This window comes from Scyliorhinus canicula, chromosome 3, assembly GCF_902713615.1.
Source record: "Scyliorhinus canicula chromosome 3, sScyCan1.1, whole genome shotgun sequence".
In the NCBI taxonomy this organism is placed as follows: Eukaryota; Metazoa; Chordata; class Chondrichthyes; order Carcharhiniformes; family Scyliorhinidae; genus Scyliorhinus; species Scyliorhinus canicula.
In genome coordinates, this window is record NC_052148.1 from 229,474,540 (window position 1) to 229,502,204 (window position 27,665).

The 27,665-nt window shown below is 47.2% G+C and overlaps 1 protein-coding gene across 12 annotated transcripts in view; it reads left to right on the forward strand.

The window, feature by feature from the left end:
* The window catches only part of kiaa1109 (KIAA1109 ortholog), a 534,122-nt gene that overhangs the window by 115,051 nt on the left and 391,406 nt on the right, over positions 1–27,665 (forward strand). For all 12 annotated transcript variants that reach the window (XM_038792378.1, XM_038792369.1, XM_038792381.1 and 9 more), the window contains 3 exons: positions 3,980–4,136; positions 11,830–11,908; positions 12,342–12,433. In XM_038792378.1, coding sequence (XP_038648306.1) covers positions 3,980–4,136; positions 11,830–11,908; positions 12,342–12,433 — 328 coding nt within the window. The remainder of the gene's footprint in view (positions 1–3,979; positions 4,137–11,829; positions 11,909–12,341; positions 12,434–27,665) is intronic.

Sequence of the window (27,665 nt, forward strand, 5' to 3'; positions counted from 1 at the left end):
CAGTTTGACACATGAAATGAAATGAAAATCGCTTATTGTCAGGGGCTGTTTAGCACAGTGCTACATTGCTGGCTTTGAAAGCAGACCAAGGCAAGCCAGCAGCATGATTCGATTCCTGTAACAGCCTCCCCAAACAGGCGCTGGAATGTGGCGAATGCGGAATGTGACCATAAGCGATTTTCATTTCATAAGTAGGCTTCAAATGAAGTTACTGTGAAAAGCCCCTAGTATTGACCAGGACACGGGGGTAACTCCCCTGCTCTTCTTCAAAATAGTGGCTGTGGGATCTTCAACATCCACCTAATAGGGACAGACAGAGCCTCAGTTTAACAACTTATTTGAAAGAAGGCTGTTCTGACAGTGCAGCACTCCCTCAGTTCTGAGTGTGATTAGGGATTCAGTCATTCACCCCAACTGCTGACACACCAGCGAGTTCACTCTGGGGAGAGGCTGTTCACCTGCTCTGTGTGTGGGAAGAGATTCTCTCAATTAACCAACCTGCTGACACACCAGAGAGTTCACTCCGGGAAGAGGCCGTTCACCTGCAGTGTGTGTGAGAGGGGATTCACTCAGCCATCCATCCTGCTGAGACATCAGTGAGTTCATACAGGTGAGAAGCCATTGACCTGCCCTCTGTGTGGTAAGGGATTCAGTCATTCATCCCAACTGCTGAGATACCAGCGAGTTCACACTGGGGAGAGACCATTCACTGCTCTCTGCACACAGCGGTTTAGAACATCATTTGGGGGCCTCACGGTAGCATGGTGGTTAGCATCAATGCTTCACAGCTCCAGGGTCCCAGGTTCGATTCCCGGCTGGGTCACTGTCTGTGTGGAGTCTGCACGTCCTCCCCGTGTGTGCGTGGGTTTCCTCCGGGTGCTCCGGTTTCCTCCCACAGTCCAAAGATGTGCGGGTTAGGCGGATTGGCCATGCTAAAATTGCCCGTAGTGTAAGGTTAATGGGGGGATTGTTGGGATACGGGTTACGTGGGTTTAAGTAGGGTGATCATTGCTCGGCACAACATCGAGGGCCGAAGGGCCTGTTCTGTGCTGTACTGTTCTATGTTCTATCTACACTGAAATGAAAATCACTTATTGTCACAAGTAGGCTTCACTGAAGTTACTGTGAAAAGCCCCTAGTCGCCACATTCCGGCGCCTGTTCAGGAGGCTGGTACGGGAAGTTATATTCAAAATGTTTTCCTTTCTCATAATATTTCTCAGTATATTAGGCCTTATACTTGAGTCTTTGGGGCATACAATCAAGATTTGCCCCGGGCATCACCAGACCTCTGCACGCCACTGATGGGAGTGCTGCCGTGGCGAGGGCCCGGAGGGAGGTCCCCATGCAGGAGGCCTCCTCCGCACTCACCCACTCGGCTTCTGGCTCCTGGATCCATCCCCTTACTCGCTCGGCTGTTGCCGCCCAGTGGTAGAATTGTAGATTTGGGAGGGCTAGCCCCCCCCTGGATTTTGTTTTCTGTAGGACCTTCTTTGGGATCCTAGCATTTTTACCCCCCCATACGAACGCCATGATAAGTTTGTCCAGCACTATGAAGAAGGCCTTGGGGATGTAGATCGGAATGGATCTAAACAGGAAGAGGAACCTGGGCAATACGTTCATTTTGATCGTCTGGACTCTTCCTGCGAGGGAGAGTGGGAGTGTGTTCCATCTTTGCAGGTCCTTTTTTACTTCCTCCGCCAGGCTGGTGAGGTTCCATTTGTGGATCCCTTTCCAGTCATGGGCTATTTGGATCCCCAGGTAGCGGAATTTATGTCGGGCTTGTTTGAACGGCAGCTCCTTTAGTGCTGCCCCCCCCCCCCCCCCCCCCTTGCTGGTGTACTGGGAAGATCTCGCTTTTGCTCATGTTGAGTTTGTAGCCCGAGAAGGCTCCAAACTCTTTAAACTTTAATTATAACTTTGGCTTTAACTTTAAAACTTTCAAACAGGCAAACACAAACACAAGAACACCCCCAAATGTCAATAAAAGAACATGCCGAATAACATCGCTAACACGAAGGGCAATCTGCAAACATCCCTTAATACACTCTAACTTGAGTCCATGGGTCCTCAGTTCAGCACCAGTCCATGCCCCTTAGCGAAGTTCATCGCTTCCTCCGGGTCATCAAAATAATGTTGCTGTTGTGACCCAAAGCCGTGCCGGGAAAAGTAGCCCGAACTTGACCTTTGTAAACAGGATCTCTTTAATTTGTCTGTAGGCTGCCCTCCTTCTGGCTACCTCCTGGCTCAGATCCTGGTAGATGCGCAGGACACTGTTGTTCCATGAGCAGCTCTTTGTGCTCTTGGCCCACTGTAGAACCCGCTCCTTGTCCACGAACCTATGGAACCTGACCGCCATCGCCCCCCTCCCCTTCACGGTTGTCTCGCCTGCACTCTGTGTGCCCTGTCCAGCTTCAACGGACGCGGGAAGAAATCATCCCCCACCAGCTTCTGCAGCATGTCGGTCACATATACCATGGCATCCACTCCCTCGGCCCCCTCCGGGAGCCCAATGATTCTCAGATTCTGCCGGCGAGACCGGTTTTCCAGGTCCTCCAGCCTGTCCATCAGCCTCGATTGTTGCTCCTTCAACTTTCTAGTTTCCACGTCCGCTACCATTTGGAAATCCGCCTGCTCTTCCACTGTCTTCTCCAGTGCCTGGACCGTCTTATCCTGAGCGTCCAGCCTCTGGTCCAGTCGCTCCACCGCTTTCTGGAGCAGTTCCAAATTATCCCGCTTCAGTGCTGCAAAGCTCTCTTTCATGACCTTCAGCATGTTGTCCAGTGCTGTCTGGACCGTCCGTTCCATGGTCCGTTCATCGGCCATCTTTCCTCCCACTTGAGCTTCCACACCACCTTTGTTCAGCCCCTTCTTCGCATGATTTTGCTCCCTTCTGCTCCGTAACTCCATACCGGAGCGAGAGCCACCAAATGCGCGGCTTACTCTCTCATAGCCGCCACTGGAAGTGAGATTAAGCAGTATTAATTGACATGAGATCATCTTGTATTGATATAAAAAACTTTGATTTCATATCATAACCGTTGTCCCATTTTTTTGGAGAAAAGATTTGGATGGAAGCTGGTGATAATTCTAATTTCTTATTTATACCTCCTCTCGATGCATCTATTGTTTATTGTCCCATCTCATTACCATCTCTGATTGCATTGCACCATCATCCTTTTTGTCCTTCAACTTTTTCTCTCTACATAGATGCTGCCTGACCTGCTGAGTAGTTCTAGTGTTTTTTTGTTTTCTTTCAGATTTCCAACCTCTGCAGTATTTATGTTTATAGTGCAGGCTCGCATCAATATCACCTTCGCACCACCATTTTACTCAGATATGCTGTTCAATAAATAGGTGGCTACAGTGATTTAATCACTGGAAGTTTTTTAAGTTTGAGAGATTTGTTGGGGGGATTTGATGAATACATGTTCTTACTGATTCAAAACTTCTATTAAAAGTAAATAAGTGAACCTAATTTTAGTGAAGGTGATTGTGGGGAGTCGGTTCTGCAGAGGGATGATTTGAATTTTATCCATTTGTAAAGGGAGCAAGAAGAGGATTTTGACTCTGATGAATGATGCGTGTATATGAATAATACTCGCATAAAATTCCTGTATATTATTTTGATGAATGTTACTCAAAGTATTTTCTTTCTGTTTTGCTTGTGTATTTCATTGTTGGTATTATAGCTAATTGATTAGTAGAGGTTAAAGTAGTTAACCTTGGGTGTTACGGTGCAAATTATGTGTGAAAAGAGTACTAAAATACTCTTGAGTATTGTGCTGTGTATATCTGTAGTTTATAGAAATGCACATTATGTGAATGTGTTTTATGCATGATATATAGAATGTGTCAAAAAGTGTAGCAACATACAAAGATAATATATCATTCTGCTATATGGTCGCTGTGCAGTTCATCACTTTCTTTTCTATTTTAAAGTAAAAATTGACATTTCAAATGCTTTGTGTTTTGTTGCAGGGAATGTTTATGGAAGTTTTTCTTTCCAGCTGACTATCAGACACTGAAGGTCACTGAATTAGCAAAGCCTAGAAAGCCAAGACAGATTCTTGCATTTGAACTACGCATGAATATCATTGCAGATGCCACCATTGATTTACTTTTTACGAAGAATCGGGTAAGCGCAATCAACTTAATTGCACATCATCAGCAATCATTTTATAGGTTATGTCATATGTCAGAACTAAGACAGAGAGCTAATTAGAAAGCACAGCAGGTTGTAATGTCTGTGGGGTTTGTAACACCTGTTATATCACCATTTTATTGAGGACATATGGCTTGATGGTCAGGGAGTCCAAGGTGTTGGGGTAAATTGGGCTTATTGCTGGATCCTTGGCGAATACAGTGAGGTATCAATGCAGAGCTAATGTGGCATGATTGCTGATGAAGTACGATAAGAATTATGATGTTCAATAAATATTATAATCTTCAGGAATTGTTGGATTATGAAGAACAGCAACATCTCAAAAGGGAGTTAACTTGGTAGTACACCAAGGTGGGGATGGTCTCCCTCTGTCACTGGCGGGTCGGTAGAGGCGGTTAAATTGAACGTGTTGTCGCGATTTCTGTTAATTTTCAAATGCCTGCCGATTTTCCTGCGAAAAGCATTTTTTTGAGAGATTGAAGGAATGATTACCTCGTTCATATGGGGAGGAAAGGTGGCCAGAGTTAGTAAGGTGCTGCTACAGAGGGGAAGGCAGGCAGGGGTTTGGGTCTTCTGAACCTGATGTATTATTACTGGGCAGTGAATGAGGAAAAGGTGCGGAGCTGGGTCAGATGGGTTGATGCCCAGTGGGTCAGAATGGAGGAGAGTTTGTGGAGTGGTTGGGGATTAAAGGTGCAAGCAACAGCGTCGCTCCCAATGGCCCCGGGGAAATACTCAGGGAGTCCGGTAATAATAGCTTCATTGAGAATTTGCAGGTAGTTTTGCCAACACTTCGGGTTGGGGGCAGGGTCAAGAGAAATGCCAATTCGGGGGAACCACAGATTTGAGCCAGGCAAATGGGACGGAAATTTTCAGAAATAGGAGGAGAAGGGGATAAAGACACTAATTTTGTTTCTTGCAGGTCGGTTTGCAGGATTGAAGGAGCTGGGAGCGAAGTATGGGCTGGAGCAGGGGGAAATGTTTAGATACATGCATGTTCGAGTTTTTGCCAGGAAGGAGATACAGAGTTCCCGGTGGAGCCGGCCTCCACTTTGCTGACGGAGGTGCTGACGACGGAGGACTGGTGAAGGGGGGAGTGTCGGCGGTTTTACGGGGCTATTTTGGAAGAGGAGAAGGCACCACTGGAAGGGATCAAAGCAAAGTGGGAGGAAGAGTTGGGGGAGGGTATGGAGGAGGGGTTCAGATGTGAGCTGCCCCTCAGAATGAACGCCTCCATCTCTTGCCCGAATTTGGGGCTGATACAGCTGAAGTTGTTGTATACATCACACCTCACAAGTGCGAGGATGAGCCGGCTCTTTCAGGGGGTAGAAGATGTGTGTGAACGTTGCAGGGGGAAGGGGAAGGTGGGGCGCAAATCACGTTCATATGTTTTGGTCCTGTCCAAAGCTGGAAGATTACTGGAAGGTGGTTTTTAGGGTAATCTCTAAAGTGTGCTCGTGAAACGGGACCTAGGCCCTCGGGAGGCCATATTCGGGGTGTCGGACCAGCCGGGGCTGGAAATGGGTGCGGAGGCAGATGTTGTAGCCTGCCTCGTTGATCGCCCGAAGGCAGATCCTGTTGGGATGGAGAGCAGCTTCTCCACCTGTGCCCTGGCGTGGTGGGGGGACCTGTTGGAATTCTTGACTCTTGAGAAGGTTAAGTTTGAACTGAGGGGAAGGATGGAGAGGTTCTACAATTCAGGGGCGTTATTCATTATGCACTTTCAAGAACTGGATAACATCGAACATTAGTGGGGACGGGTGGTTGGGGGGAGGGGGACTGTGTGTTAATGGTGACTATGATGTGATTCATGATTCCTTTTTTGTTATTTGTTTATGTTAACATGCGGGCAGTTGTTTGGGGGTTGGTGGAAGGATGGGATTGTTAGAACAAAGAAAAGTACAGCACAGGAACAGGCCCTTCGGCCCTCCAAGCCCATGACGACCATGCTGCCCATCTAAACTAAAATCTACTACACTTCCTGGGTCCGTATCCCTCTATTCCCATCCTATTCATGTATTTGTCAAGATGCCCCTTAAATGTCACTATCGTCCCTTCTTCCACCACCTCTTCTGGCACCGAGTTCCAGGCACCCACTACCCTCTGTATAAAAAAAACTTGCCTCGTACATCTCTAAACCTTGCCCCTTGCACCTTAAACCTATGCCCCCTAGTAATTGACCCCTCTACCCTGGGGAAAAGCCTCTGACTATCCACTCTGTCTATGCCCCTCATAATTTTGTAGACCTCTATCAGGTCGCCCCTCAACCTCCAGTGAGAACAAACCGAGTTTATTCAACCGCTCCTCATAGCTAATGCCCTCCATAACAGGCAACATATTGGTAAATCTCTTCTGCACCTTCTCTAAAGCCTCCACATCCTTCTGGTAGTGTGGCGACCAGAATTGAGCACTATACTCCAAGTGTGGCCTAACAAACATTCTATACAGCTGCAACATGACTTTCCAATTCTTATACTCAGTGCCCCGGCCAATGAAGGCAAACATGCCGTATGCCTTCTTGACTACCTTCTCCACCTGTGTTGCCCCTTTCAGTGACCTGTGGACCTGTACACCTCGATCTCTCTGACTTTCAATACTCTTGAGGGTTCTACCATTCACTGTATATTCCCTACCTGCATTAGAGCTTCCAAAATGCATTACCTCGCATTTGTCCGGATTAAATTCCGTATGCCATCTCTCCGCCCAAGTCTCCAAACGATCTAAATCCTGCAGTATCCTCTGACAGTCCTCATCGCTATCCGCAATTCCACCTACCTTTGTGTCGTCTGCAAACTTACTAATCAGACCAGTTACATTTTCCTCCCAATCATTTATATATACTACGAACAGCAAAGGTCCCAGCACTGATCCCTGCGGAACACCACTCGTCACAGCCCTCCAATTAGAAAAGCACCCTTCCATTGCTACTCTCTGCCTTCTATTACCTAGCCAGTTCTGTATCCACCTTTCCAGCTCATCTCTGATCCCATGTGACTTCACCTTTTGTACCAGTCTGCCATGAGGGACCTTGTCAAAGGCCTTACTGAAGTCTATATAGACAACATCCACTGCCCTACCTGCACCAATCGTCTTTGTGACGTCTTCGAAAAACTCTGTCAAGTTAGTGAGACACGTCCTCCCCTTCACAAAACCATGCTGCCTCTCACTAATACGTCCATTTGCTTCCAAATGGGAGTAGATACTGTTGTTGTTGATATGGGGATTGACATCGTATTCGTTACTGCTTATTGTTTATTGTTGGTGGGAGCAAATTTGGGAGAAAATGTGAAAAAGGAGGAGAATAAAAATAGTTTAAAAAAAAACTTGGTAGTACTCGTACCATTGGAACACAGCAAAAATCACAGTTTCAATAAAAAAATGTGATTTGCTCCCACAAGAAGTTTTTGGCAATCTGAACCTTGCCTTGAATCACTGTTCCAATTTCCATCTGAATTTGTGATCTGAATTCAGATACAGACCTAAGCTTTTGTACAAAAAGCCAGAATATTGCAGACATTGAAACAAAACAGAAAATGTTGAAGACATTAATTATTCCAAAAGTAATTAATCTGAGGAATGATTATACCTGAAACATTAACATTTTTACATTAATTACAGGTGCTCTCCAAGTTGGAGTGTTTCCAGTACTGATGCCCTTGCTCCACAAATTATTTGATGTGTAATTGTTTGGATTTTTAATGCCCAGTAAAAAGTAGAATTTTGTTGTAAAAAGTACTGCGAATACTCAGCAGGTCAGGCAGTATTTGTGGAGAGAGACACAGAGTTAACGTTTTGAGTGAAATATGACTTCAGAACTCAAGAGGAAGAGCCATATTTGACTGGAAACATTAGCTTTGTATCTCCACAAATGCTGCTAGACCGGCTGAGTATTTGTTTCATTCATTTATGGGATATGGACGTCACTGGTTAGTCAAGCATTTATTGTCCATCCTTAGTTGTCCTTCAGAAGGTTGTGGTGAGTTACCTTCTTGAACTGCAGCAGTCCTTCAGGTCTAGGTACACCCACTGTGCTGTCAGGGAGGGAGTTTCAGGATTTTGTCCCAGTGACAGTGAAGGACGGCGATATATTTCCAAGTCAGGGTGGTGAGTGACTTGGAGCGGAACTTCCAAGTGGTGGGATTTCCAAGTATCTGCTGCTCTTGTCCTTCTAGATGGTAGTGGTCGTGGGTTTGGAAGGTGCTGACGAAGGAACCTTGGTGCGTTACTGCAGTGCACCTTGTAGATGGTACACAAGGCTGCCACTGTTGTTAGTGGAGGGTTTAAACGTTTGTGGAAGGAGGAACAATGAAGTTGGCTGCTTTGTCCTGGATGGTGTTGAGCTTCTTGAGTGTTGTTGGAGCTGCATTCATCCAGGCAAGTGGAGAGTATTTCAATACACTCCTGACTTGTGCTTTGTAGATAGTTGACAGACTTTGGGAGGTCAGGAGGTGAGTTACTTGCCGTAGGTTTCCAAGCCTTTGACCTGCCCTTGTAGCCACAGTATTGAAATGGCTTGTTCAGTTCAGTTTCTGATCAATGGTAACCCCAGGATGTTGATTGTGGGGATTTAGCAATGGCAATACCATTGACTGTCATGTGGCGATGGTTAGATTCTCTCTTGTCGGAGATGGTCATTGCCTGGCACTTGTGTGATGCGAATGTAACTTGCCACTTGTCAGCCCAAGCCTGGATATTGTCCAGGTCTTGCTGCATTTGGACACGGAGTGCTTCATTATCTGAGGAGTCGCGAATGGTGCTGAACATTGTGCAGTCATCCGCAAATATCCCACTTATGGTGGAAGGCAGGTCTTGGTGAAGCAGCTGAAGATGGTTGGGCCTAGGAGAACAGTATTTCTAGCACTTCGTTCTGACGTCAAATTACCACTATCCTTAAAAATGTTGTTACTTGGCATCCTGCTTGACTTTTATTATGGGTCGTGGGGCCTCTCCTCTGCTGTGATCCATTGCTTTCAAGTCTTCTTAAGCTCTGATTTTACATGCTTTGCTGAGTTTTTAATTCCATCTTTTGGAACTAGTAAATTTGATGCTAGAGGAGGCAGACATTAGGTAGTGTCATTTAAATATAGGAAGCATGGGCAGCACGGTGGCCTAGTGGTTAGCACAACCGCCTCACGGCGCTGAGGTCCCAGGTTCGATCCCGGCTCTGGGTCACTGTCCGTGTGGAGTTTGCACGTTCTCCCCGTGTCTGCGTGGGTTTCGCCCCCACAACCCAAAAATGTGCAGAGTAGGTGGATTGGCCACGCTAAATTGCCCCTTAATTGGAAAAAATAATTGGCTAATCTAAATTTATAAAAAAAAAAATATAGGAAGCATTCTGTTGTGCTTCTGATTACTCCAGAGAATCGTTGTGCTGGAGCCACAATGTCCAATCAGAGCCCCCATATGGAAAAACACAAGGTATCTTTTAAAGACAAAAACAAGATGTTGTGGATACAGGAAATCTGAAATAAAGATTAAAAATGCTGGAAATACCCAGCAGGTCTGACAGTAACTGGAGAGAAAAGTGGAGTTAATGTTTCCACAAAAGCTGCTCGAGCTGCTGAGCAGAAATAAGTAATGTTAGATTGAAAAACACATTTTAAATTGTATGCGTTTCAAATAATATTTTATAACTTAGAATGAAAGAAACCCCTCTATACATTAGCATGGAAATTATTGCCCAGATTTTGCAAGGCACCTCCTCACAGCATGTGCTGTTAGTTATATTTGTTTGTGCAGAGACCGGGGAGCGTTGTTTAACATTTGGGAGACCTGGTTGCTGCCCGGGGGGGGGGGGGGGGGGGGGGGGGGGGTCGGGTACTGCTTGTGTACGGATGTTAAGATGTTGAACATGTTGAATAAAAATATTCTCAAAAAAAAACAATCTGTCACACTGTTAAAGGGTAACTAGGCGGTAATAATTGTAGACTTTCTGTGGTGCGTTCATTGGGCAATTAATGTGCAAATGCAACAATTTCAGGAAAATCACAGGAAGGTTAAACGCGAGTTGCTGTTTTTGTGAAGCTAAATGGCAGAGTAATACAAATAGACTAATAACTTGTGACCATTTGAAAATAACTGGATATAGTTTCCTTGCTACAGGCTGGCAGTTGATTTTCACAGTATTAGCGTGTATTAGTGTATTAAAATCTGGCACTATATATGGAGTTTCTTGATGTCGCAGCAGAACTTGTGTGGCTGAGCTCTATGGATCTTTGTCAGAGTGGCAAGAAAGGATCTAATATTTACCTTAATTAAGGGTGCAATGTAATGGAAAAGTTTCTAAGTGTCATTTATGGTGTGTTTTTCTTGAAGTGCGTTGCCGGCGAGTTTCTCCGCCGCTATCTAACCACACACAGTCACCTTTTTGGGCCCTGGGGAGTTTCTCACCTGCTTAACCAAAACTTAGAATTATTTTCATCACTGTAGACTGTACTTTCTGGCCAGACTGGCTCCTCAGAGATCGGGCCGCCATTTAGAAAGGGTGGCCCGATCTCTATGTGATTATGTGGGTCCCCCACACCCCCTACTATTGGCATTACTTCATACCCCCTAAGTGATGGCACCTACTTGGGGGTCCTGGCATTCCCCCCTCTTCAGGCCCCTCCCCAAACCCTCTTACGGGCTCCTCCTTCATGCCTCCCCACTGTTCATTTGACCATCCCCCAACCACCCAGAGGCCCCTTCTTACCTGCCCTGTACCACTGCCACCCCAAATGTACCCCTCCACCCCCTTTCATGTGTGTGCCCCCCCCCCCCCCCCCCCCCCCCCCCCCCCCCCGGCCCTGACCCTTGGCAGTGCCACCCAGGCACCCTGCGCCACCACTCTGGCTCCCGACAGTGCACATGCCAGCTTTGCAGTGTCACCCCAGCACCTTGCTAATGACAGGGTGACCAAGGTGCCCACATTCCATGGGAAAGGCCAGAGAGCCACCCTGCACTGTCCCTGACCACCCAAGGGCCACCAGTGGCCCGGGAGACCCCCATTTTCCCCCCAGGCCACGCGTGCTGTTCCCCCGGTCCACATTTGGGTGGAGCAGTACTGAACGACTCCCAGCTGGGGCCTCCTTGGAGAGTTTGTCTAGGTAGGTTTAAAACATACTGAAGTGAGCGTGGCTTGGTCAGGCCCGTTGTGGGCAGGATCCTGATCTCTACGCCTCGTGTGATATGGATAGATGTTGCGAGACATGTTGGCTGCCAGAAAGCCTGCGGGAGGCTTCACTAGGCATCCATCGGCCATCCCATTCTCCCGGTCGGGCACGATGTGGCCGGTAGATCGCGCCCAATGTGTTTGATTGGGGGGGTTGGATGGGCCGAATTAGTTGGTTTTCTACTTCTGATCACTGTGCAGCAGTCTCTGTCGATGCTCGCAAGTAGATAACAGCCACTTCAGCAAGGAAGTAGTGAACTGTATGCCAGAAAGGATGCAAGCTTTCGGGAGCGGATGGAGAAAACAAAGTAAAACCATGAATTATTTTTGTGGTGCTAATACTGTTTTACTGGATAAATACTGCTGAACATAAAGTAAATACCGCAGCATACGGGAGGAATGTTGGCGATTCAGACAAGTGCATAGAAATGATTTATGTAGTTTAACAAATATTTATTCTGGATGTGAATGTAGTGTAATATTTAAAATGCATAATGCAATATATGTTTATTTTAGGAGACCAATGCCATACATGTAAATGTTGGAGCAGGTTCATATCTGGAAGTTAATGTTCCTATGACAGTAAGTGAAAATGGTAAGCATCTGACCACATTTTGAAACATTCCTTTATATTCTAAAAGAATGTGTTATTATGAAAACGCCCATTTAGGATTGTGGAAAAATCATTTGAAGAAATGTGCTTTAATTTTAATATTTAAAAATAGGTATCCAAGGTTATATGGATCTGATTTTATTTAATGCCGAGTTAAACAGATTTTTATTAGGCAGGGGAGTAAACGGTTATGTAGGGCAGACAGCAAAGTGAAGCTGAGGCCTCAACCAGATCAGCCATGATCTTATTGAATTGTGGAGCTGACTGAAAGGACCAAATTGCCTAATCCTCCTATGTTACTATGTTATTGGCTTTCAGGTAAGTGTGGGAGGAAGATATGAAAAGTTATTTTTTCAAATAACTATTGTTCATACTACTAACTATATTTGTGTTGTGTGGATTTTTCAATCCATAGGCTTTTCACCAACAATTAAAGGTCAGCTTCTCCATGTGGATGCAACTAGTAGCATGCTGTATCGAACTCTGTTGGAGGCAGAAATGTTAGCTGTAAGTTTCTGTTTTAAATTTTTTGCAAGCCTGTTCTGGGGTAAAAACTAACCTTTTAAAGTTTGGTATTGTAATAACAGGGAGTTAGGAGGGCAAAAAGGGTCACAAAATGTCCTTGGCAGACAGGATTAAGGAGAATCCCAAGGCATTTTATACGTATATTAGGAACAAGAGGGTAGCTAGAGAAAGAGTTCCACTCAAGGACAAAGGAGGGAAATTATGTGTAGAACCAGAGGAAGTAGGTGAGGTCCTTAATGAGTATTTTGCATCGGTATTCACAAAGGAGAGGGACACATTGATTGATGGTGTCTCAGAGGGATGTGTAAACACTTTAGAATAGGCCGTTATTACGAGGGAGGAAGTGTTAGGTGTGTTAAAAAGCATTAAGGTAGACAAATCCCCAGGGCCAGATTGCAACTATACCAGATTACTGAGGGAGGCAAGAGATGAGATCTCTGGGCCCCTGACAGAAATCTTTGTGTCCTCATTGGCCACAGGTGAGATCCCAGAGGATTGGAGGATAGCCGATGTTGTACCATTATTTAATAAGGGTTTGCAAAGATAATCCAGATAATTATAGGACAATGAGCTTGACGTCAGTGAAAGTGAAATTGTTGGAAAAGATTCTCAGAGATAGGATCTGTGCACATTTGGAAGTGAATGGTCTTAATAGCGACATACAGCATGGTTTTGTACGAGGGAGGTCATGTCTTCCAAATTTGATTGCCATTTTTGAGGAGGTGACAAAAATGATTGATGAGGGGAAGGTTGTGGATGTTGTGTACATGGATTTAGTAAACCATATGATAAGGTCCCTCATGGCAGGCTGGTGCAAAAGATTAGATCACATTGGGTCAGGGGTGAACTAGCTGGATGGATCCAGAACTGACTTGGCCATAGAAGACAGAGGGTAGCAGTAAAAGGATGTTTTTCTGAATGGAGGTTTGTAACTAGTGATGTTTTGTAGGGATCAGTTCTGGGACCTCTGCTCTTTGTAATATATATAAATGACTTGGAAGAAAACATAGCGGGTATGATTAACAAGTTTGTGGATGGTACTAAGATTGCAGAAGTTGCGGAGAGTGATGAAGATTGTCAGAGAATACAACTGGATATAGATAGTGTTATAACCTGTCTGCTTACCATTGGCTGGGGACTAATGACAATCCCACAATCCTGTGAGAGTATGAGCTTCCCCAATGAGGGGGGCGGAGAACTCATTAGCAGACTCCCTGCATAAATAGAGCTGGCCAGTTTGGAACCAGGAAGAGAGTGGAGTGAGCAGCAAGGGAAGTTGCCTCTGTTGTGTATATATATGTTATTGTAAATAAATGTTATTTCTTTGTATCCTGAAAACTCGTGCTGGATTCTTCGTGGCCCTCACAAAACTGGCGACGAGGGTTAAAGTGAATAGCTGACTGCACTGCTGAAGCCACCTCCCTGGATTTTTGTTGCATACAGGTTGGAAGTTGTGTTCTATTACACCATGCCTCTGTATGGACGTTTGGATGTTTTTGATGCTGCGCTGGAAAGCTGGAACCAGTACGCACAAAGGATGCGTTGCTATTTCCGGGCAAACAACATCACCGAAAACGAGCGCCAGGTGGTCATATTGCTCACCGCCTGCCGCCCGCATAGGTTTGGGGTGATTAGGAACCTTACGTACCCAGCTGCGCCAGACACCAAAACGTTTGATGAACTTGTGAACTTAGTGGGGCAACATTTTAACCCAACCCCATCTACGATTGTCCAACGTTACCGGTTTAATACCGCTGAGAGGACCCCAGGAGAATCCCTTGCCGACTTTCTATCCCGGCTACGCAGGATTGCGGAGTACTGTGACTATGGTGAGACCTTGTCAGAAATGTTACGCGACCGTTTGGTTTGCGTATTAACAATGCTAGAGAAAGTTGTTAGCCGAGCCACCATTGACTTTTCAACAGGCCATTCAAATAGTATTGTCCCGAGAGAGCGCAGAACGAGGAGTGCAGGAACTACAGGGAATGGAGGTGCATGCCTTGCGACGCAACCCCTTCTGTCCGAAGCATCCCCCCGCACCCCTGCGGTACCTTGGGTGAGGTGACGTCCGGATCGACGCCAGTGGCCGTCGGACATTTCTCCCCAAAGGGAGCCTTCTCCAGAACCAATAGATGAGGGGCCATGTCCGTGTCAGACTTGTAGGCGCCGACCCCGTCGTGGACGCCGGTCCTGGGGGCGCCAGAGGCGCCGTTGTTCCGACCGAAACTCGGGCCAGCCCAGGGGCCATACCTTTAATTTGAATGAACCCGAGGACGTGGAGACGGAGGATGACTGCCTGCAGCTGCATTGTGTGGCAGCTCCCCGCGTGGCCCCCATTAAAATGACAGTACGGGTCAATGGTCACCCGCTTGAGATGGAGTTGGACACTGGCGCAGCTGTCTCCGTGATCGCCCAGAGGACATTTGACCGCATCAAGCAGGGTATACAGACCCTTACATTAACCGACACACAGGCCAGGTTGGCCACCTATACGGGGGAACCATTGGACATTGCAGGAACTAAGATGACCCCTGTTGTTTATGGACATTTCCATAGAGGGGCGTTTCCCACTTATCGTGGTGCGCGGCCATGGGCCCAGCCTGTTGGGTCGGGACTGGTTGCGCCATTTGCAGTTGCAGTGGCAGCACATCCTCCAAACAGTTTCTGGAGGGTTGACTGAGGTGCTAGGACGATACCCAGATGTATTTCAGCCCGGTTTGGTGAAAATAAAAGGGGCTGTAGCCCGTATCCAAGTAGAACCAGGAGCCACGCCGCGCTATTTCAGGGCGCGCCCGGTGCCTTATGCCTTGTTCGAGAAGGTAGAAGGGGAGCTCACTCGTTTGGAGACTTAGGGTATCATCAGGCCCGTCCGTTTCGCTGACTGGGCAGCACCAATTGTACCTGTAATGAAGCCAGATGCCACAGTTCGCTTGTGTGGCGACTATAAACTTACAGTGAATACAGCTTCCCGACTCGACCGATACCCAATGCCTCGCATAGAGGATCTCTACGCGAAGCTTGCAGGCGGACTCTCGGTCACAAAATTAGATATGAGTCACGCCTACCTACAGTTGGAGCTGGACCCTGCCTCCCGGCCACATGTAATGATTAATACACACCGGGGCCTGTATGAATTTGGAGTATCCTCTGCCTGCGCTATTTTTCAACATGTTATGAAGGGCATTTTGAGAGGTTTACCGCGTGTTGCTGTCTACTTAGATGACGTTTTGATCACAGGGACGTCGGAGCAGGAACATTTGGAAAATTTGGAGGCTGTCCGTAGACGCTTTTCGGAGGCTGGAGTCCGTTTACGTCGCACAAAGTGCGTTTTTCAGGTGACGGAAGTAGTCTACCTGGGTTATCGGGTGGACCACGAAGGTTTGCACGGTGTCGCAGAGAAGGCATGCGCGATTCAACAGGCCCCCGCCCCGACTGACACTTTGCATCTTTGTTCGTTTCTCGGCCTCATAAACTATTACGGAAAGTTCCTCCCCAATCTGGCAACTATGCTGGCCACGTTGCACCTTCTGCTAAAGAAAAATCACACCTGGGTTTAGTGTCAGCCGCAAGAAACCGCTTTCCGGCGGGTAAAACAACAATTGTCGTCGTCTGGGTTACTAACCCACTATGATCCTGTAAAGCCTTTGCTCATCACATGTGATGTATCCCCATATGGTATTGGGGCCGTCCTGTTCCACAAGATGGAGAACGGGGCCGAGCGGCCGATAGCTTTCACCTCCCGCACATTGACTGCAGGGGAAAAAAAGTACGCGCAGATCGAGAAGGAGGGCCTGGCAGTGGTCTTTGCGGTGAAACGTTTCCGCCAGTACATGTATGGCTGCCACTTCACTATCGGGACTGATCATAAGCCTCTGCTGGGACCTTTCAGAGAGGATAAGCCAATACCGCCCATTGCTTCCGCACGGATCCAGCGCTAGACTTTGTTGCTTGCTGCATACGAGTATTCTCTGGAGCACAAACCAGGAACCCAGATAGGTAATGCTGACGCACTGAGCCGATTGCCTTTATCAACCGGCCCCATGTCGACCCCCATGACCGGTGAGGTGGTTGCAACCCTAAATTTTATGGACACTTTGCCTGTCACGGCATCACAGATCCGTGAGTGGACCCAGACGGAGCCAGTCCTGTCAAAGGTTCGGCACATAGTCCTGCATGGTGGGCAGCATAAACAGCTCCCAGGCGAGTTGCGGGCATTTTCCTCCAAGCTGTCCGAATTCAGCGTGGAAGACGGCATCCTTTTGTGGGAGATGCGTGTGATTGTCCCAGAAAAAGGACAGGAGCTGATACTGAGACTTGCACAACGGGCATCCAGGTGTGACCAAAATGAAAATGTTGGCCCGGAGTTATGTCTGGTGGCCAGGCCTCGACACCGACATTGAGAAGGTGGCCCAAAACTGCTCCATTTGCCAGGAGCATCAGAAGCTTCAGCCGGCCGCGCCCCTACATCACTGGGAATGGCCAGGGCGGCCTTGGGCGCGCTTGCATGCGGATTTCGCTGGCCCGTTTCAAAGGTCCATGTTCCTGCATTTAATCGATGCCCAGTCTAAATGGTTAGAGGTTCATAAGATGGGAGGCACAACACCCTGCGCAACAATCGAGAAGATGCTTTTGTCTTTCAGTATGCATGGCCTCCCCGAGGTGCTGGTCACGGACAATGGCACTCCGTTCACAAGTGAGGAGTTTGCGAGGTTCATGAAGATGAACTGCATACGTCATATCTGCACTGTCCCTTACCACCCGGCTTCAAATGGGTTGGCGGAGCACGCAGTGCAGACATTCAAACGAGGCCTAAAGAAGCAGTCTTCCGGGTCGATGGACACAAGGCATGGCTCGGTTTTCCTTTTCATATAGGACCACCCCCCATGCGGTGACTGGGGTAGCTCCCGCAGAACTCCTAATGGGCCGGAGACTTCGCACCCGCCTTAGCATGGTTTTTCCGGACATTGGCGCAAAAGTACGCCGCACACAAGAACCGCAGGGACATGGTCTTTCTCGGCAGCGGCCGATTCGGCAGTTTACGCCCGGTGACCCAGTGTTCGTTCGGAATTTTGATGGTGGTGCCCAGTGGGTCCCTGGCATAATCTTTTGCCAAACGGGCCCTATCTCTTACCAGGTACAAGCCCAGGGGTGTCTCCAGCGCAAACATGTCGACCATGTTCGGTCCAGATGACTATCCCTTCCAAAGATTCCCCGCCCCAGAAGATCATTTCTCCAGCCGCAGAGACCAGGCACAGTGGAAAGTATTCCTCACAATCTTCCTCTGGTGCCTCACTCAAAGCCTGCGCAGGTCGTGACAGAACCGCGTGGAGATAAAGACGCCGAGATGACGGAGGCAGCAGACTCTGACTCCGAGATGGAAACACAAGAAACCACAGAGGGGGAATCCTCGGGCCCACGGGCCGTGGATGTACAACCGTTACGCCGTTCATCACAGAGGCGCCGGTCTCCATCTCGTTACATGCCGCCCGATCCAGCGCCTCGTGCAAATGGTGTCCGGCCTGCGGCAAAACGAGTCTGACGCCCTCTTTCGCCGGGGTCTTCGGTGGATTCCTTGGACTTTGCGGAGGAGGGATGTTATAACCTGCCTGCTTACCATTGGCTGGGGACTAATGACAGTCCCACAATCCTGTGGGAGTATGAGCTTCCCCAATGAGGGAATTAGCAGTCATTAGCAGACTCCCTGAATAAATAGAGTTGGCCAGTTTGGAACCGGGAAGATAGTGGAGTGAGCAGCAAGGGAAGTTGCTGCTGCTGTTGTATATATATGTTATTGTAAATAAATGTTATTTCTTTGTATCCTGAAAACTCGTGCTGGATTCTTCGTGACCCTCACAAAAGATACGCTGCAAAATTGGGCTAGGAAATGGGAGATGGAATTGAACCTGGACAAATGCGAAATGATGCATTTTGGTAGATCCAATTCAGATGGGAGCTATAAAATAAATGGCAGAACCATCAGGAGCATAGAGACACAGGGAGATCTGGGTGTGCAGGTCCACAGATCCTTAAAAGTGGCAGCACAGGTGGAAATGGTGGTAAAGAAAGCATATGGCATGCTTGCCTTCATAGGACGGGGTATCGAGTATAAAGGCTTGAAAATTATGTTAGAATTATATAGAACATTGGTTGGGCCACATTTGGAATACTGTGTCCAATTCTGGGTCACTGCACTAGCAGAAGGACATGGCGGCTTTGGAGAGAGTACAGAAAAGGTTTACCAGAATGTTTCCTGGTATGGAGGGTATTAGCTATGAGGAGAGATTGAATAAACTAGGATTGTTCTCCTTAGAAAGACGGAGGCCAAGGGGTGACCCATTAGAAGTTTATAAAATTATTTGGGGTACAAATAGGATGAACTGTTGGAGGCTTTTTCCCAGGGCAGAAATTACACTTACAAGGGGGCACAAGTTCAAGGTGAGGGGGTAAAGGTTCAGTGGGGATGTGTGGGGGAAGGTTTTTTTACACAGAGGGTGGTGGTGCCCTGGAATGCACTGCCAAGTGAGGTGGTTGAGGCAGATACGTTAGCGACCATTAAGACTTATCTCGATAGGCACATGAACAGATGGGATATAGAAGGATACAGGTGGTTGGTCTAGATAAGACACTTGATCGGCGCAGGCTTGGAGGGCTGAAGGGCCTATTCCTGGGCTGTATTGTTCTTTGTTCTTTGAATTAACAATTCTACTTTTGCGTAATTGGAAGTTATAATCAATCAGAACCTGAATTCTTTGTACTTTTTATTATGCATCTTTCATTTGCTCTATAAAAGTATGTGAATTGAAGTTATTCCAGCTATGAAACTGATGAGACAGGATAACTTAGTTGGTTAGGGGTGCAACAGGTAAACACTTATGTGGTTCATGCCAATCAATGAATTATGAGTCGAATGGAAAGCTTGCACTATTATATTTTTGTACCTGATTTTCATTGAGTTTCCTGGTCTCGGCTGGATTGGTAGTAAGGTTCTGCAATTAGCAAAATCTGGCAGGGAATCTCGCCTTTGTAATTCATTTTTAAAAATAAGAGAAAAAGCATTTTTCTGAAGTGTGCACATGTATTGTAAGAGTCCTTCCTGTTTATTCCCTGAAATTTATTTTTAACGTTACATTTTTGATCGATGGAAGAATGATAAATAAATAGACATCTCACTTTAAGGCAAGCAGCCTGTATCTTTAATTCAATCAGGAAGAATCCGGAAGGCTGTGCTGGTTTAAACAGAAGCTGCAAACTGCCGGCTCCAAAGTTGGAGATGGGTTGGGACTCGGTTTGATTGATTTGGCTGTTGGCCAATGATTTGGCCCAAAAGGCTGTGCTCTGCCTGGTAACAGGTGGTGTTTGGATCTGATCTCACTAATATGCTTTCCAGAGTTTCAAGGTTTGATTTTGATTTCAGTTTTGATTCTGGTAGCACGATGAAGTGATGCAGCTAAATCTCTCTAGAAAGATCCAGTTAATTCCAGAAGGCCACTGCAAGGGATGACTCTCTCTCCAGAAAGCCTCTGGGTGCTGTTTTCCTGGAACTACAGAGGCTTGAAGACAAACCACAAAATGAAAGTAAAGTTTAATGTGTACTAAGGTGCTTCTCCAGGAAAGTTGTGAGTACTACAGAGTACCTGAATGAATGAATCTGCAAAGAAGACAATTACAGGCTGTGAACCAAGACTTTAATCTGCAAAATTGCTGTGATGGAAAGTGTGCTAAAACCATCAAAGAATCTTTCTTCCCTCCGCTTATGATTTTTACCCCTTTCCACCCCTCTTTGTTCATCAGTCTTCTGTGTGTGTCTAGAGGGTGGGGGCAAGTTAAAGTTTGTATTAGGTATTAGCTTCTCATTAACCAGTTGAATTTACTGCATATTCCATGATAATCCTTGTTATAAATAAAAAATTATCGTGTTTACATTTACAAACCTGGGGCGGGATTCTACGACCCCCCGCCGGGTCGGATAATTCCCGGAGGCTGGCGTGAATCCCACCCCCGCCGTCTCCCGCGCCCCCCAAAAATTGGCCCGGCTGAGTCGCGCTGCCCGCCTCGGAGGATGGCGGGGACCAGCGCGACTCGATGGGTCCCGGGGCTCCACGAATTCTCAGGCCCACGATGGCCGAAGTCCCACCCGTTCTTTGCCAATCCCGCCAGCGTAAATTAGAGTAGGTCCTTTACTGGCAGGACCTGGTGGCGTGGGTGGCCTCCGGGGTTCTTGGGGGGGGGGGGGGGGGGGCGGCGGGATTTGGCCTCGGGAGGTGCCCCCACCGTGGCCTGGCCCGCGATTGGGGCCCACCGATCCATGGGGCGGGTTGGTGCCGTGGGGGCACTCTATTCTTCCGCACCGCAGGCCGTGGTCCTCTGCCATTCCCGGTGCGGAAGCGAAGCCCTCTGTGCATGCGGCGACTTGCGCTGGCCGGCGGAGGCCCTTCGGCGCTGGTTGGCGTGGCGCCAAGCCCCTTTCCCGCTGGCCGGCGGGGTGCAAACCTCTCCCGGGTGGGGCGGCCCGACACCGGAGTGGTTCACGCTACTCCATCCCGCCGGGGTCCCCCACCCCGCCGGGTAGGGGAGAATTCCACCACGGGTTACTGTGATTATCGGGCAGCCAAGTACCAAAGACATCTGGTATTTTTAAAAGAATTATGGTTAATTCACTTATGTTGTGACTCTGGGGCACATGGGGCTGGAATTGACCATGCACTAGCCCAGAGTGTCTTATCAATATATACATAACAAAGGAGAAAAGTAGAGAGTGTTATTGGGAAATGTATGTTACTAACATGTGCAAAAGAAGTTCTCTTTGGAGCAGTCACTAAGTCCTGACAGTATGAGGACACTTTTCAGTAGATAATATCTTTTAATGAAATGTTCTGTCACTTCAGTTGTGACACTTCATTGTGTGTTACTTCATTTATTTTCTCACTCATGTCACTGGACCCAACTCCTTTGACACAGACCTGCTGTCACTGGTCTTGAAAGACATGTATTTGAAAGCAAAATTGATCAAGCAGTGTTAAAGGTAATAAATCATCATCATGTGTGCTCTGCACAAAGGAAGGTCCTTGGCTTGGTCTTCTCCATGTCTCTCTATTCTTTGCCAGTCTTTTCATTTTCGAATAATTTTCTACAGTTTTCAAACCATCCAACATTAATATATTCTTCCTCTTTTTTTTTCTTGAAATATTCCCTCTGTTTTCTCTCAACTTATGCCCTGCCCAATTTCTCAACATTTTCCTAATTACATTCAGCAAATGTATTTGTTTGTTCACTCTCCTCCGCACTTCATCATTTGTTACTTTGTCTATCCAGCTGATCCTCTCCATTCTCCCCAAACCCACATTTCCAAGCCATTTAGCAAGTCGGTCTCTTCTTTCTTTAAGGTCCAGGTCTCTCACACATACATAAACCAACATTCTATTTTTTAAAACTGTTTTTATTAAGGCATTTAACACATCAAACACAACCAAAAGGAGAACAAACAGGAAATCTCATTACAAATAAATATATGAACCACATTCTAAATCAAGCTCTTCGCAAGTCACTCCTTGCATTGTTCATTTGGTTTTCCAGTTAGCAGCTGCCTCTGTTTACTAAATACAGAGCAAAGTTTTCAGGACCAATTTGCCAAAGGCCCAACTCCCATTATGGCTGCTAACTCTCGCGAGAGGGCCATAACTGGATTTGTGATGGCGAGATCTCACTTTGAGATTTTCCCTGTCCCCCGGCAGTCGTGTAATCAGATTCAATCTGATTATCATGGATTAGAATTCATTTTTAACATTAAAAATGGCATAAGCAGATTCAATCGGGGGGTGGGTGGGGGGTGGGTGGGGGGGGGGGGGTGGTGGTGGTGGTGGGGGGGGGGGGGGGGTGGGGGGGGGGGGTGGGGGGGGGGGGGTTGGTGGGGTGGTGGCTTTTAACTTCACTTTCAAAATGGTGCCCTGATCTCTGAACCCCTGCTTTGCTAGGCCTCCATGATCTGGCTAGAAAAGGCAGCTGTGAAATCGGTTTGTTTAACACTGCTTTTCTCGCCTGATCCCGCACTCTGGGCAATTTTTGGAAAATTCCACCCAGTCTTTCCCATTGCTATCCTTTTTCTTGTTTCTTGGTTGTATCATCCATTTGCAGATATTATGCTTCCTAAATACTTGAATTCTTGCACCAAATCCAGTTCCTTTCCTTCTAAGAAAATGCATATTTCATGGTGATTTGGAGATATGCATAACTTCAGTTGTGAAACTTTCATTCCAAAGTTGATGTCTGCTGTTACTAGTCTCGTATCAGTTCTTGTAATATTTTTTCTGTGCTTAATATAAAGTGCTTTGTTATCTGCTAATATAACTGATGTTAAAATTTGCCACCATCCTGCACCCTGCCACTCCCTTCCAATTTTAACACCAGATTCGGTGTCTTCAAATGTTTCCTTAATCATAACTTCTGCATAGATATTAAAGGGGACTGGTGATGAACAACACCCTTGTCGAAGGTCCTCTTCCAATTACATATGGTTCCAACTCACCGTTGTCTACTCTCTGTTGCTGTTTGTCCCATGTATAGATTTTCTATGAGCCGTCTATTTCTCCAGTCTATTCCAATGTGTTTCAGCACTGTCAAGAGCTTAATCCAGACTGTCAAGAGCTTAATCCAGACATTAAAAAGTAAAATACGAAAGATGTTTTAAATCGATAACAAAAACAATGTTAGGAACAAACAGCTTCAGTTCTGAAGAAGAGTTTGTTCTCAAAATATGATCTTGTCTGTTCTCCGATGTTGATTCTTCTCCGTTTTCAGTATTTTCTGTTTTCGTTAAACCTAATTGAAGTTTTCATTAAACTCTTTGTTTGAGTTTAAACAGAATTTCTATCCTCCATTATGAAATGATGAATGAACAGCACCAGTTGTTAGGATTTTATTGCCTTGAGTTATGATTAAATTAGCAAGGCTGTTTGGTAGGTGACAAGGAATATTGCTTTACTTAATTCTCCAGAACGGAGATAATCTGCCTCTGCTTTAGAGGCATAATGTTATGACCCTAATGTTTCATTGAAATCAGATGCTACATTTTTCAATTAGAAGTACACAGAGAAGGGAGAAGCCGTGGGCGATATATTTGGTTAGGTATTGCCCATTATTCAGCTGCTAATGGCTGATTGAGTCCTCAATCTGGAAAGTACGAAGCATGTCACCTTTCCTATTGAAGGAAAATACAGGGTCTGAAACAGCCAATAACTAATTAAGAACCACAATAGTGTTGAACTGTTTGATATAGGTTTTTGTACCCTCTGCCTCTATTTATAAAGCCCATTGAAAGCTCAGGTTTCGGTATGATACACTTTATAATCACAGCTTTGTCAGACAATTACACACATTCATGTCGTGCAACTAGCTCTGTTTCTTTGAACCGTACCCTATGCAATATATGGATAGTGACATCCAAAACACTTTGGCTTTTTTTTTTAAAGAGAAAAAATTCACTTTGCATTGTGAGATAAATATTTTCTCATTTTTAATTGAAACTAACCACACTTACAGAATGGAACATATAATAGGAGAACAAAGTGCTGCAGATGATGGAAATCTGAAGTACAAACAAAAAAAGGCTGAAAATAGCTTGCAGGCCAGACATCGAAGGCAGATTTACAATGAAACACATTGGGCGGAATTCTCCGACCCCCCCGCTGGGTCGGAGGATCGCCGGAGGAGCGGCGTGAATCCGTCCCCGCCGGCTGCTGAATTCTCCGGCGTCGGAGATTGGGCAGGAATCGCGCCGTGCCAGTTGGCGGCTGCAGACAGCGGCCCACCCACTGATTCTCCAGCCTGCGATGAGCCAAATGGCCGCCTTTTTTGCCCGTCCCACCGGCGTATGCTACACCAGGTATTTGTCGGCGAGACCTGGCTGCGCGAGCGGCCTCTTAGGTCCGGGGGTGGGTGCGGGGGATCTTGCCCCGGGTGGTGCCCCCATGGGGGCCTGGCCCGCGATCGGGGCCCACCGATCCGCGGGCGGGCCTGTGCTATGGGGGCACTCTATTGTTCTGCGTCGGCCGCTGTGGTCCTCCGCGATGGCCGACGCGGAGATGATCCCCCCCCTGAGCATGTGCTGGGATGACACCAGCACACGCTGGTGCTCCCACGTATGCGGCAAATCACGCCGGCCGGCGAAGGCCCTTCGGCGCCGGTTGGCGTGGCGCCAAGCCCCTTCCCCGCCGGCTGGTGCGGTGCAAACCACTCCGGGGCCAGCCTGGCCCCTGAAGGTGCGGAGGATTCCGCACCTTTGGGGTGGCCCGACGCCGGAGTGGTTCACGCCACTCCTCGGCGCCGGGACCCCCCGCCCTGCCGGGTAGGGGAGAATCACGCTCATTATGCCTAGGCATAGGGCCCTGACCAGTGGGCTGGGCATCCAACCAGAGACTGATTACTCTGCATTGGCTGATGGGTTTCAGTAGACAATACAGGACAAAATTAGACTGGTGAGTCTGAAAGAGTGGGAAAACACTGGTCTGAAACATACACTGGGTTAACTTGAGGTTTGTGAATCGACTCAGGGCAGGCCTGCAATAGCGAGGCACCAAAAGCCACTATGTAGTGAGGTCAGCCGCCAAGCGAGGGGAGCAGGTAATGTGCATGCATAGGCGACTTGGCACAGGGCTGAGGGCAGGCCAGCAACAGCGACTTGAGAGATGCCGAATGCCACCATGAGGTGAAGTGAACCATTGAGCGGAGCAGGCAAGGTGAGCAGGTTTACGACTTGACCAAAGACAGGCCATTAACAGTGGGGCGACCACAGGGTGGGGTTAGTTACCGAGTGATGGGAGCTGGTGAGGCGAGTAGGTGACTCAACAGAGGACTGAAGCCAGGCCAGCAACAGCGAGGCACCGAAAATCACCAGACGGTGAGGTCAGCCTCTGAGCGGAGCAGGCAAGGCAAGCAGGTCTGGGACTCGACCCAAGGCAGGCCAGCAACAGTGAGGCTCTGAAACCCATCACAAGGTGAGGTCAGCTGCCAAGGGGAGCACAAGGCGACTCAACCCAGGGCTGAGGGCAGTCCAACAGCGAGGCATTGAAATCCACCATGAGGTGAGGCCAGCAGCTGAGTGGAGCAGGTTGAGGTGTGCAGGTTTGCGATTCAACCAGGGCAGGCCAGCAAAATTGATTGCCAACCCTCTGGAATGGCCGGTAGTCTACCACATTTGTCATTAATCTCACAGTGGCCAAATAAGATATTCCGGGAGATTAGAACATGCCTGCTTCCTTGCTTGCCAGTATCCAGCCTGCACACGTGTATGCACCGCAACCTCAGCAGCAAAGGGAAGAGGGGATGTGGGAGGAAGCTCCCTTCTGTTAGTTTGGTCTGCACCATTTTTATTGCAGTCAGCTGATACAGTGGGCCTGCGCAGTAGTGCGAGGAGAAAAATCCTTACGATTAGGAATGAAACACCAGTCTGGAAGACAGTGGCAGAGCTCTGCTCTTGAGTGGATGAACGGAGGAACTCTCAGGTTTGAGAAGAATAATTCTGCCCCCAGTATAGAGCACATTGAATTGCACCTGTCTACATGTGACCTCCTGTACACCTTTACACCCCACAGGGTTGAAACTTTGCCACAATTTCTTGCATTGAAATAAGGGAAAGATTTGAAGGAAACTGTTTTGAAACACACTGTGGCATGATTTTCAAATAGTTTTCATGCCATGCTGTCGGCTTTCCGTGACATAACTTCCAAGAGCTTGCTGTGTCAATACTTCAAGAAGCTTTCCATGACATTTTCATAAAACAATTACTGATCAACTACATAAGGTTGGAAGATAAACAAGCAAAATATTCACCAACCAATCGCTTCTCTGTGTTCCTGTGAAGTCAGCCTTTGTTACTGTCAGAAATTGTCTGCTGAGCTCTGGAGCCACAGATGTGACTGAATTGGACAGCTCTTCTAGGTGGTTGTTATACATCTGTGTCCGCCTTTCATCCTCTCCAATCTTACTTGGCACTTATTAGCTGAGGTCTGAATGTTGGCAGGGTCTTGTTGGATGCAGGCATGGATTGCTTCATTATCTGAGTATTTGTGAATGGAACTGAATGTTCTTTTCCATAAAAGCAGCTGGTGAAGGATCCAGCAGGAGCCAATTTTTACACACTTTTCTAAGCATTTGTTTTGCGAGTTCCTCATTGCACCTCCTAATCCACAAATTCAGTTTGTTTCTATTTACAGAGGCAAAAGTGAATCCCCAATTAAGGCCCACCACCTGCATATACATAAACACAACTAATATACAATTAACATTGTGGAATCATCCACAAACATCTCCATGTCTGATTACGTTAAAGAGAACATCATCGGTAAAGCAGCTGGAGACGATTGGGCCTAGAACACTGATCTGAGGAACTTCTACAGGAATGTTCTGAGACTGAGATGATTAGCCGCCAACAAAGATCTTCCCTTAATGCTGCAATGACTCCAGCCATTGGAATGTTTTCCTGGATTCTCACTGACTTTGATTTTTACCAGGTCTCCTTGATGCCCCACTTGGTCACATGCTACCTTGATGTCAAAGGCAGTCATTGTCATGTCACCCCTGCAATGTAGCTTTTTTTTTCTTTGTTTGGATTAAGACTGTACTAGGACTGTAACATATAGTTCAAGCTGGTTAACTTCTTCATCAAAATAGTAAAAGATGAATTTCAAATGAATGTGTCAAGAGCTTGCATGATCGCACCCCGTGGCATAATTTCTGAAGTTGGGACCCAACATCAGGCGCATATCGAATTGTGTTAATGGCCGGGTACCTGCTGCAAATCTTTGAAGCTGGCCAATTAGGGACCAAGGAGCATATTTGCCATCTAATTTTTTTTTTTTAATTTAGAGTACCCAATTCATTTTTTCCAATTAAGGGGCAATTTAACGTGGCCAATCCACCTAGCCTGCACATCTTTGGGTTGTGGGGGCGAAACCCACACAAACACGGAGAAAATGTGCAAACTCCATATGGACAGTGACCCAGAGCCGGGATTGAACCTGGGACCTCGGCGCTGTGAGGCAGTAATGCTAACCATTGCGCCACCGTGCTGGCCCATTTGCCATCTAATTAAGCACGACAAGCAGGCCTGCGTGTCTGGAGGGCCAATAAGAGACCCTCCAGCACTCAGATCTGCAGCCCCATCTCTGTGTTTGGTTGTGATTGCCAGCATGGGTTGAACAACGGTGGTCGGAGCGCTGGT